The sequence below is a fragment of the Pygocentrus nattereri genome, chromosome 8 (assembly GCF_015220715.1).
Source record: "Pygocentrus nattereri isolate fPygNat1 chromosome 8, fPygNat1.pri, whole genome shotgun sequence".
Classification (NCBI taxonomy): Eukaryota; Metazoa; Chordata; class Actinopteri; order Characiformes; family Serrasalmidae; genus Pygocentrus; species Pygocentrus nattereri.
This window is the reverse complement of record NC_051218.1, coordinates 45,471,942-45,483,942: the sequence shown is the minus strand read 5'-3', so window position 1 is coordinate 45,483,942 and position 12,001 is coordinate 45,471,942. Positions and strand designations below refer to the sequence as shown.

Genomic DNA, 12,001 nt, shown 5'->3' with positions numbered 1-12,001 from the left:
TTCTGTAGTTATCCGATTATTCTAATGGTCATGTAAACACCAAACTCTGATCTAGAAATCTAATTAAGAAATCCAAGAGGCTGGATTTTAGCTCAGTAATCAGATTTCTTAGTACATGTAAACTCTTATTCGGCTTTCTATCAGATTTCTCAGTTTGTGCATGTGCGAGATCAGACGGTGGATGTCATTAGATGCAGCAAAACTCTGTTGGAGCGGCGCTGAAACCAAACATGAAGTAAAGGATTTAAATATTCTTCATCTTCTACATGATGTTCATAAAGGATTTAAATATTCTTCATCTTCTACATGATGTTCATATTTTCAGGTAAAGTCGCACGAAGTTTAACAGTACATTATGTTTACATCACATCATCTTCTGTCAGTTTATTGGCTGGTTGCAAAGCAGAAATCCGATTACTGCCTGACTCATGTGCACCTGTAGTTTCCCCATTATCTGATTACTCAAGTGCATGTAAACGCATTGATTGGATTGCTGACAAATTCTGATGTTCTGCAGTTAACGGATCACTGAGTGCATGTAAAGTCCAGGATCAAAAGAATCAGTTCTGTTCATAGCTGAATGTTGACCTCACTGTGAGTGCCATCACCATCGATAGTGCTCTCATTGCCATCGGACAGAAATCCGCTTCCAGAGTGCTGCATCCTGCTCTCCAGTGCAGTCAGCCTCTGCTTGAGCCTCTGTTGTGTGGCCGTGTATTCCCCCATCAGCCGGGCGAAGCGGGTCTGCAGTGTATCCAGGGACGCCTCCAGCCGTTCCACTTTCTCCTCCATCTGTTCCCCCGTAAGCCCTCCTGCCCTCAGATCTTCGAGCAGGCCCTCCTTCCGGAGGATCTCCCGGCCCCTCTCCTCCAGCACCTTCTTGGCATCAGGGTATTCCATCACAGCTTCCATCAAGTCGTCCTTGGACAGGCAGAAGAGGTCTGAGTAGCCGATGCTTCGGATGTTGGCTGTGCGGCGGTTGCCCATTTTGCTGCCTTTGATGTTGAGGATGCTGATCTCACCGAAGCAGCTGCCAGAAGTCAAGAGGGCAAATTGTGTCACCCCATCATCGGCCACCACGGCCAGCCGACCCTCCTTGATGATGTACATCTCCTTACCGATATCACCTTTCCGGCAAATGTAGTCGCCAGGGCTGAAGACCTGAGGCCGCAGCTTGAGAACGAGCTCCACCAAGAGGCCGGCTTCGCAGTCCTGGAAGATCCGCACCTTCTTCAGAGTCTCCAGGTGCACGTTGATAGCGATTTCTGCCCGCAGCTTGTTGGGAAGGTTCTTGAGCACCTCTTGCTCGTCAATGGCTTTCTTGTTGGTCCACAGGTAGTCAAACCATTTAATGACCCGAGCCTCCAGCTCTTTGCTGACCTTGCGGAACTGCATGTAGTGCTTGATGGCGTCGATACGGGCCTGGAACTCGGCACGGGTGGCATTCATGTTGGATATCATGGATCCCACGTTGCCAACAATGGTGGCAAAGATAAGCACGCCAACTAGGAAGTCAAAGATCACAAAGAGGTACTCCTCATCACGCACTGGCGCGGGCATTTCCCCTATTGTGGTGAGTGTGAGGGTGGACCAGTAGAGACAGTAGACGTATTCTCTTGTCAGGGTGCCAAACTCCGGGTCAGACATGTTAGGGTAGACCCACTGGTCTGAGCCGAAGCCAAGAGACTTTGAGATGGCGAAGTAGATGCAGGCATTCCAGTGGATGATGACCAGGATGTAGAGCACCAGGTTGCTGATGCGAAAAGTGTTCGGGTAGCTTGTGCGAGTTTCTGTGCGGTCGAAGAATTCAAACATTCGGGAGAAGCGCATCAGGCGATTGAAGCGCAGCTCCGGCACGTGGATGCCAGTAGCAATGTAGGCCAAGTCTGTGGGAACGATGGACAGGAGGTCTAACTTAAACTGGAGGGTACGGATGTAAGTATCTCTTAACTTTTTGAGGTCCTTCACCAGTAGACCCTGCTCCAGGAAACCTGCATTGTGGAAACCAGACATGTAATTCGGTAAGCAAAGGAATTGAAACCTTTCCAAACGCAGAGGTGTACTGTACAACATGTTATTTCAACCAGCACAATATTTCCCAGATGTATGATTGTTGACCAAGGCTTCTGACCTGTTCTTAGTCTCACACAGGTGTCCAGTATGTAGACAAGATCAGAGAGGTAATCCAGAACCAGCCACACAATGTAGTTGTTGGTTTGAAGCTCATCAAAGCAGGCCCTGTTTTTGAAATATGAATGGCTAGATTGTGAGCCTGCAGCAGGAAATGCCCCCTTGCACTTGGCACAGTCGCAGGTATTTACATAAATCATTTAAATTAGTGCCCAAATTAGACCTGCTTGCTTTATTAGGTTTGAAGCTCCTAAATTGGTTGTTTTTAATGAAGCAAACAGCTCATCCAGACCAGGGCCACCTGCCTCATCAGCTAGTTTTGGTCTGGATAAGAAGCCCGAATGGTTTTGAGTGGTTGAATGCTTCGTATAACTTTACCAATATCAATGTAATCAGTTTTCTACAAGGAAAGATGTCTGTCTTTTTTTAAAGCAGTAGGATGTACTTCTGCCAGTAATGTAATAAAAGAGGATGGGGCTCTTTACCTGGCCACCAGGAGGCACCAGTTGTACAGTACAGCTGTGGCAATGACAAGCAGCCAGTGGTAGTAGAAGTCATCTGCTGGCGCAAGGATGAACGTATCCGACTTCTTCCTATTGATGAATTTCCAAAGATCTTTAAATGTTTTGCATAGCACAAGTTCTTCACAGCAAGTCTCGACTCTTAGCTACCGGGTTTGATGTGAATTCGTGCGCTGTATAAAAACAAAGTGTGAAAACAGCCAACTCTGATTTATTAATGAGGGAGTCAAGTGTTGTTAAATGAAATGTTGATAATGGTAAAACAGCATTTGGCTACAACACCCTGCACACCTTTCTGCTATTAATGGATTTTAAAAAATTCACTTACAGTCAAAACCTTAGCAGAAAACTCATAGCAGAAAACTATGAAACAGACATTATAGACAGACAGACAGACAGACAGACAGATAGACAGACAGATACACAGATAGATAGACAGACAGACATACAGATAGACAGACAGACAGATAGACAGACAGACAGATAGATAGATAGACAGACAGATACACAGACAGACAGACAGATAGATAGATAGACAGACAGATACACAGATAGATAGATAGATAGATAGATAGATAGATAGATAGATAGATAGATAGATAGATAGACAGACAGACATACAGATAGACAGATAGGTAGATAGACAGACACAGACAGACATACAGATAGATAGATAGATAGATAGACAGACAGACATACAGATAGACAGATAGGTAGATAGACAGACACAGACAGACAGACAGACAGATAGATAGATAGATAGATAGATAGATAGATAGATAGATAGATAGATAGATAGATAGATACATAGATAGATAGACAGACAGACATACAGATAGACAGATAGGTAGATAGACAGACACAGACAGACAGACAGATAGACAGACACAGACAGACAGATAGATAGATAGATAGATAGATAGATAGATAGATAGATAGATAGATAGATAGATAGACAGACAGACAGGCAGGCAGACAGATAGACAGACAGATAGATAGATAAACTCTGCAGGGCAGAAGATCTCCAGGAGCAAGGTTGGTGACCTGTTGGTGATGTAGAGTGAGTGCAGTCCAGTTCAAAATGTTCTGAGTGCTGCTCCCTCTTTATTCCATAGGTGATGGAAAAGGGCAGAGGGCCTTACTTGGTTTTGATGCCGCTGTCCGAGTTGTGCTGGTCCGGTCTGTTGCTGCTGATGCGGCTAGGAGCCATGCGGAGCTCGGGCCCACGGAAACGCTCCAGGAAAGAGTCTGGTCTCTCCTCCTCTTCCTGGAGACTCTTATGGGCCCATTCCCGGAGTGTCACCACCATACTCACCAACCTGGAGTACACGAGAGCTTCACTCTAAACACATTTTATTATGCATTAAAAACCGACAGTATATGGCTGTGTTTACAGGTAGGTTTGTTCCCACATCAGTTTTCAGGGGAATTCCACAAAATTCAACTTGCTGCATGGTTAACTGGTTAAAATATAAATTCAGAGTGGTTGGACATGAAATCCTGTGTTCTAGAGAAATTGTCAGATTTGTTCAGAGTGGTGGTGATAGGAACCAAACGTCTGAAGCGCTTAATATCTTTAAAAGCTACACAATTACATCATACACCCTACAGCCATAACATTCTGACCACCTCCTTGTTTCTACACTCACTGTCCACTTTATCAGCTCCACTGACCGTATAGCTGCACTCTGTAGTTCTACAGTTACAGACTGTAGTCCATCTGTTTCTCTGATACTCTGTTACCCTGTTCTTCAGTGGTCAGGACCCCCATGGACCCTCACAGAGCAGGTACTATTTGGGTGGTGGGTCATTCTCAGCATTGCAGTAACACTGACACTGGTGGTGTATTGTGCTGGTCAGAGTGGATCAGACACAGCAGTGCTGCTGGAGTTTTTAAACACTGTGTCCACTCCGCATTGTGGGTCCACCTTGTAGATTTAAAGCCATAAACGAGCAAGCTCATCTCTTGCTGTACAGTATAAGCTAATCATCCTCTAGTCCTTCATCAGTGCCTACAGGACGCTGCCCACAGGAGGATAATGGCTGGACATTTTTGGTTGGTGGACTATTCTCAGTCCAGCAGCGACACTGAGGTGTTTAAAAACTCCAGCAGCACTGCTGTGTCTGATCCACTCATACCAGCGCAACACACACTAACACACCACCACCACGTCAGTGTTACTGCAGTGCTGAGAATGACCCACCACCCAAATAGTACCTGCTCTGTGAGGGTCCATGGGGGTCCTGACCACTGAAGAACAGGGTAACAGAGTATCAGAGAAGCAGATGGACTACAGTCTGTAACTGTAGAACTACAGAGTGCAGCTATACAGAAACAAGGAGGCGCTCATAATGTTATGGCTGATCGGGGTATGGTTACAGATGTGTTGCCAGATGCCTGAGACATTGTTTTACAATAGCTCTGAGATAAAGGTTTGATCTAAAACTCGACAAATGTCCAAATATCTAATAATGACAAAGAAATACATGTGCTGTAAGGCAAAATATTACCCCAAAAACAGGAGTACCACTATTATCATTATCAACATTACATACAAAACCTCAGAGGATACATGTAGCTTCACTGTAATTAGAACGGATATGCTGGTGTTGTAGACAGTTGACCCTCTGGTTCCTATCACCACCAGTGTAAAGATGCCAGTCGGTTTCTCTACGATTAACCATTTCATATCAGACCACTCGGATGTGATTTTATCTCAACGATTGAAGTTTAAATACAGATTCTGATAAATCAGCAGAATTTCCCTTTAAATGGGTTCCACTCAGACACTGAAGGTAACTGAATGAATAGCCACCCCTTTGACATCGGCACTCACCGTGATAGGGCTCCTCTTCCACGGAAGGAGTTCCGCGAGTTCAGGCCACGAGGCTCAAGCGTGGCCACCCGCTGCAGTTCCGAGGATGTGTCGTCACATATAGACGGCCCACTTCAGCACACACAACCCACGGTTAGTACACAACAGCACAGTGTTCAATAGTTTAAGAACATGCAGCGTGCAGGGAGCTTAAATTATACTCCGGAACGGAGAACTATTTGGTCTAATCTTAGCAGAACATCTAAATATCTAGCACTTCAAGTTATTCATAGAGCATAAATCACACAGCATAGAACATTTAAAATGAAGCTCCAAACTGCTCATTATTGTCATTTATACAACAGTTAGTTTTGGACAAGCAAGCTGATTGGCTGAGAGGCGTTCTAATCGTGCTTTTCCACAAACGCTATCACTCCGCTGAGATGCTGTTGCTAAGCAACGGCTTTGACAGCTGTAGGAGACGCTCAAGCCGTTTGAATGTTTTCACTTCTGACTTTGCCACAAACAGAAAACGGACACTGATAAGATCACGTCTGACCGACAGCCGATTTGGTCCGACTCTGAAGACGAGACGACACTAAATTCCCAAACTGTCGTCGCCACTGAGCAGCTTTTCAGTCGGCAGCTGTGACAGAAGAACAGATGAACAACCTGGAATCAGCCAGAAATGAACCCGACACCATTCGCCAAACTAAACGGGCTGTAAGAAGCTTCACAGACCGGCTGGAACAAAACAACATTAATACTGATCTGGACAAACTGACCAAACTGAGCTGAACCTGATATTGGGTCAGTTTTACGGCTCAATCTGCACTTCAAAAGGTGAAGCTCACAGAAGACCAAGCAGCGAGTGGGCGGAGCTCGTTACTCTGACGTAGCAACGAGCTGCTCGTTAAGGAGCTCTAATTAGGAGGAAGGAACTAAACATTAAAACATATTAAAGCCGCGTTCACGGCCAGTTTATTCATTTCTTACTGTATTTATTTAACTGCTGTATTAAAGCAGTAGAGCACTCGAGGAGGGAGTTATCACCAGTAACATCACGGCTGAGATGATCTACGGCCACCAGATCACAGCCGGGATGTTATTTCACGACAACACACAACCTCTCGGGTTCTACTGCTTAAATTTGTACATTTGTTACATAAGCTCTGGGAACGTCCCTTGCTTGAATAATTCTGATTTACTGGAAATTTAGTGTTATTGTGACCCAATGTTTGTGTCTCCTGAATGGCAGCTGCAATATGGGGTCACACCTGGAATCATTTTGGGCTGTTAATTTACTTAAATGTACTGCTGCGCGATTTAACCACGCCAAGCCCTTGACGGCTGAAACGTTACGTATTTTGGATTTCCTGCATTGCATTCAACTCGGACACTTTCTCCTTATTTAATTTGGCCTGTGGGGGTGATTGTACCTACAGTGTGATCACTCTTGCTGTTCATGCCTCTTTATTTATTTTTTATTGCTGCTTCCCTTGTTGTTTATTATCTTGTGAAACAGGAGAACTTCTCGCAGCGGGGGTGATAATCTTACCGGCTCAGCGTGCTGTCTGCTCTCTCAGAATCCTCCTCCATTGAGGTCTTCACTGAGAGCCTGTGGGCTGTGAGGTCTGTGCTCTCCTCCAGCACTTGGCCCGTCATGCTGTAACACAGTTTGCAGCTCAACGCTCTCAAAAATCAAGGCGATAAAAAGGATTCTTTTCACGATACCATAGAAGAACCACTTTTATTTGAAGATTCTTTAGAGACAAACCACACCTTTGTGGGCATGAAGAACCTTTTAAAAAAGTCCCTCCAACGGGACAGGAACCCTCAAATCGGTATAGAACCTTTACATCAGTAGGCACCAACCTTCCTCCTGGAGATCTACTGCCTTCAAGACGTTTTTACCATTTCATGAAAAACATTAACTCATTTAGAACTTGATGGCAGCGACATATCTCAGAAAAGCTGGGACGGGGACAACAAAAGGTGGAAAAAAGTAAGTGGTACTAATAAAAAAACAGCTGGAGGACCAATGTGTAAGTAACTCACATGGCTGGGTATAAGTAGAGCATTTTAAAGAGGCAGAGGCTCTCAGAAGCAAAGATGAGCAGAGGTTCAATAATCTGCCAAAAAACTGGGTCTAAAAATTCTGGAGTAATTTCAGAAAAATGTTCCTCAACACAAAATTGCAAATACTTTGGACTTTCCACCATTTACAGTACATAATATCATCCAAAGATTCAGAGAATCTGGAGAAATTCCGGTATGCAAGGCACAAGGCCGATGGCCAGTACCAGATGCTCATCATCTTTGGGCCCGCATTAAAAACCGGCATGATTCTGCAGTGGAAATCATTGTATTGTATGGGCTCAGAAACACTTCCAGAAATCACTGTCTGTGAACACAAATGCAAGTGCAATTTGTAAATGTAAACACTTATTTACATTTTACACAGCATCACAACTCTTTTGGAATTGGGGTTGTAATATGTTGCCTAACGCTACTGCATCTGATCCATCCAATCAAGGATTTCTGAAGAAGGGATATAGCTGGACAGTGGTTGGAAAGAAGATGTCCTGCCCTGAAGGGCAAGACTAGAAATGGCGATTTACATGAATAAAAAGTAAAAAGTTCTTTACACTCACAAAAGTGTGGTTCTTTGTGTCTGAAATACTCACCTGTCTTTGCTCCACCAGACCAAATCACAACTTCTACCGTCTCAAAACTATTCGTCTGTCACAGAGATGAAGCGTTGCATTCACTGTTGTACATTTATATGACGAAACTCACTGTAAATTCAGCAAACAAACAATAATTATGCCTTAAAATGTGCAGAATTGTGGTCTCTGTACAGCATGTGTGCTTATTTTTACTTCAACAGAACAACAACTGAACATTTCATGTTATAATCTTCTCCTCAGCCCAATGCAGGGGGGGCTTATACCCCTCTAGCCGACACTTGGCATTGGGCATAGTGACGTTAAGCTCATGTGCAGTTGCTCCAGACTGTGCTATTCTGTTGGCAATGCTTCAATGAAGATTGTACAAGCTGTGGCAGCATTAGGTGCAGCTTAAAGTAGCTGAATATAGTATAGATTATGATTTGCACATTGCGCTGTTAACATAAATGAGCTTGTCCCAAACGCTGCAGTTGTGACTGCAGCACATCATGTGTATGAGGTCAAGAAGGGCAACCAGTCGGGAGCAAATCCTTCAGAGAAGTTGCCGTCACCGTGGAGATATCCTTGGCACCCATAGCAACAACATGTAACATAGTAGTGATTAATTCCCCACTATTTGAGTCAATAAGTGCTGCAGGCAGTGAAGTAGCGCATGACAGCTTCTCCTGCAAGCTCTTATGCAACCATAGAACATGAGATGAGACACAGGCTGACCACAGGACACCCACCAAACCCAAAGGACTGGGTTTTTACTTCATTTGAAGCTGTTTAACCTGCTCGCCAGCAGCTCTGAGCTGATTAGTGTATTTGTCGGACTAATCCAGTTAGTTTTACACTGAGCTTCACACGAGGTTCGCACCAAATACATTCAGATTAAAGGATTGAAATGAAAGTAATCATTGGTCTGATTTTAAAGACGATTACAGGGACCAATCCAGCTTAAAACATCACATTTTACATGAAATGTGCAAGAGAGAAGGAACATCGACTGATATTGTTGCTGCTGGAATAAACCCTCGTGTCCATTTTTGCCTTGTTGGACATAATCTGCCGGCTGCCCTTTACATTGCATGAAAATATGATGAATGGACCAACAGAAATGGTCCAGAATGACTAAGAATAATTTCATTATGCATTAACTTTCCTCTCTGCCCTGTAAAGTGACCACTTCAGTCCCGTCAGTGAAGTTAGACTGTCAAATGCAAAAGTTCACCTCAAATGACATTGTGTCGATTTTCTGGATACAAAAAGCATCGTTTTATTTTATTTTATGTCTGTTTTTCCCCCAATATGTTCAATTCATTACCTGAATTTGTACAGGGAAGCTCATTTTAAATTCAGCCAGCAAACAGTCATTGTGTATTTGGATGTGTGGTCAACAAAACAGGTAATTTAACCAGGTGTGCTCTAATGTTTGCAGACATATGTACATAATCTTCAAGGAAAACATCTGTATTCCTTGTAATCCCATATAAAATGTGCAAACTTCATAGTGTATATTCAACAGGGGCAGTCATGGTCAAAGCGTTGTGTCTGAAATACTCACCTGTCTTTGCTCCACCAGACCAAATCACAACTTCTACCGTCTCAAAACTGTTCGTCTGTCACAGAGATGAAGCGTTGCATTCACTGTTGTACATTTATAGGATGAAACTCACTGTAAATTCAGCAAATAAACAGTAATTGTGCATTAAAATGTGCAGAATTGTGGTCTCTGTACAGCATGTGTGCTTATTTTTACTTCCACAGAACAACAACTGAACATTTCATGTTATAATCTTCATCTACGTGAAGAAAACATTTGTATTCCTTATAATAACAAAACATAAAATGGGCAAACATTGCAGTCTACATTCTGCAGTAGAGGCAGTCATGGTTAAAAGTTTGTACCGAGTTACTCACTTGTCTTTGCTCCACTGGAGGTTTGATTTCTTCCCAAAACTATTCTTCTATCACGGAAATGAAGCGTTCCATTTTTATAGCATCCAAATATCTTCTCTGCTAAGGAAACTCTCCCTGAAACCTTTCGAAGTGTCCGCTGTGCTCTTTCACCTCTGAGTGCATCACACTTCTACGAGGCAGAGGCAGAGGCAGAGGCAGAGGCACGCCAGTCACGACCGGAATGAATACGCATCAGATCAGGACACCGGAGAGCGAGTGAGGCACTCAGAGTGGCTGAGTAGGGAGGGGAGGTGGAGAATGGAGGGATGAGAGGAGAGATGGTACCATATGGCACTTCAGACATCACACAGTCCTCTCCATCCTCTCCGCACATCACACTGCGGGAACCAGAGCGAAGCTAAAAGACATTTTGTCCACCTTCTGTTGGTATCAGTTCACAGAGTAGAGCATGGAGGGAAAGGGGGTGACGCTGGATAGACGGCTGTCCTTTTGTTTGGTGAAGCTCATTGTAATTCAGACAGGCCCCTCGTCTCTTTGAAGTGTGCTGATTGCCCGGAGTGTCGCGCTTTTCCATGTGGATGATGCTCGATTGCGTGAGGATTATAGGGCCTCCACTTGCAGCAGGATCTCGAAATCATAACGTTTTTGGACTGAAAAACTGCAAATCGTAACATTCAAAACAAATTATATTTAAGTAAGACAGTTCATGGTTAAATTGAAAATTATTCATCAAAAAGATTTTCTTGTGGAGTCCCTCAAAGTTCAGTTTTAGGGCCTTTGCGTTTCTCTTTGTACATGCTACCTCTGGGTGATGTCATTAGCAAACACAGTATAAATTTTCACAGCTGTGCTGACGACACCCAGCTGTACATTTCCATTCCTTCCGATGATCAAGACTCTGCAGATAGACTGACCAGCTGTGTATCAGATGTTTCTCAGTGGATGTCGCAAAATTTTCTACAATTGAGTCATGAAAAAAACTGAGTTACTGATCGTTGGTACAGAAACTCAGAGAAAGATGATTTAAGAGAAACTTGGTGCTTTAGCTTCATAAAACAAATCTGAAGTATGAAATCTGGGCGTGGTCTTAGACTCTGAGCTCTGTTTAATATGCATGTAAACAGTCACTATAGTAGCTTTTTATCATTTAAGAAATATCGCTAAAGTTTGGCCTTCTCTCTCTCAGAGCGATGCAGAGAAACCCGTTCACGTATTTGTTACAGCAGAGTTGATCACTGTAATGGTCTTCTTACTGGACTTCCTAAGAAACCTACACGTCCCTTACGACTCGGACGAAATGTAGCAGCATCCTAACAAAAGCACCACAGAGAGATCAGATCAATCCCGTTTTGAAGGAACTGCACCGGCTGCCTGTATCACTCAGGACAGAGTTTATAGCTCTGCTACTGGTCTTTAAAGCTGTAAATGACCTTAAAACACTGCTTACATCACAGAGTGTCTGTCTGCTTATGATCTTAGATCTGCAGATTCTGACCTTCTATAAACACAGAAAACGTGGAGAGGCTCCTTCAGCTCTTCTGCTTCTAAACTGTGGAGCTCAGTTCAGCTTTTATTCGACAGTCGAGCTCAGAGCTCACTTTTAATAAACATCTGAAAACGCAGCTCTTTAACTCAGAGCTTCAGTAAAACTCTACATCTCATGATGTTTATCTTCTAATCTGACCGGTGTCATTTTCTTATGATTCTAAATGAATACTTATAACTTCTATTATTACTGTTTTTTAATCACCTGTTTGTTTTATTATTTCACAATAATCATATTTTTACTAATAATATAACAAACTATTATTTTAATAATAAAACAAACTATCAAATTAAGAGCCGGTGGTCCACACAGTATCTTCCAAGGGTCTCTGTTATGTTGAAACCAACGTGATTAACTCTAAAAATCTGCTTTTTTGTTGTTTGTAGCTCAGGTGCG

At 43.3% G+C, this 12,001-nt stretch overlaps 1 protein-coding gene across 3 annotated transcripts; it reads right to left on the bottom strand.

Annotated features, from left to right (window-relative positions):
• Nucleotides 1-372: 372 nt before the first annotated feature.
• Nucleotides 373-10,399, bottom strand: cnga2a (cyclic nucleotide gated channel subunit alpha 2a). 3 transcript variants are annotated; one of them, XM_017718821.2, is made up of 9 exons: nt 10,060-10,399; nt 9,704-9,814; nt 8,155-8,265; nt 7,026-7,133; nt 5,489-5,599; nt 3,794-3,970; nt 2,616-2,723; nt 2,132-2,238; nt 373-1,991 (listed from the first exon to the last, which is right to left on the bottom strand). In XM_017718821.2, exons 4-9 carry the CDS (start codon nt 7,130-7,132, stop codon nt 571-573), a joined length of 2,031 nt encoding a protein of 676 aa, XP_017574310.2. In that variant the 5' UTR covers nt 7,133; nt 8,155-8,265; nt 9,704-9,814; nt 10,060-10,399; the 3' UTR covers nt 373-570. The 3 variants fall into 3 exon arrangements, with proteins under 3 accessions (XP_017574310.2, XP_017574311.2, XP_017574312.2); XM_017718822.2 differs by having other exon boundaries at nt 9,704-9,786; XM_017718823.2 differs by having other exon boundaries at nt 9,704-9,758.
• Between the last annotated feature and the right edge of the window lie 1,602 nt (nt 10,400-12,001).

Excerpts from the sequence above, each read along its gene's own strand:
- cnga2a (XM_017718821.2), bottom strand. The coding sequence starts at position 7,132 with ATGACGGGCCAAGTGCTGGAGGAGAGCACAGACCTCACAGCCCACAGG. Across the intron at positions 5,600-7,025 it reads GCAGACAGCACGCTGAGCCG|TGGGCCGTCTATATGTGACG; the intron begins GTAAGATTATCA and ends TGTGTGCTGAAG. Across the intron at positions 1,992-2,131 it reads CTGTGTGAGACTAAGAACAG|GTTTCCTGGAGCAGGGTCTA; the intron begins GTCAGAAGCCTT and ends TCCACAATGCAG.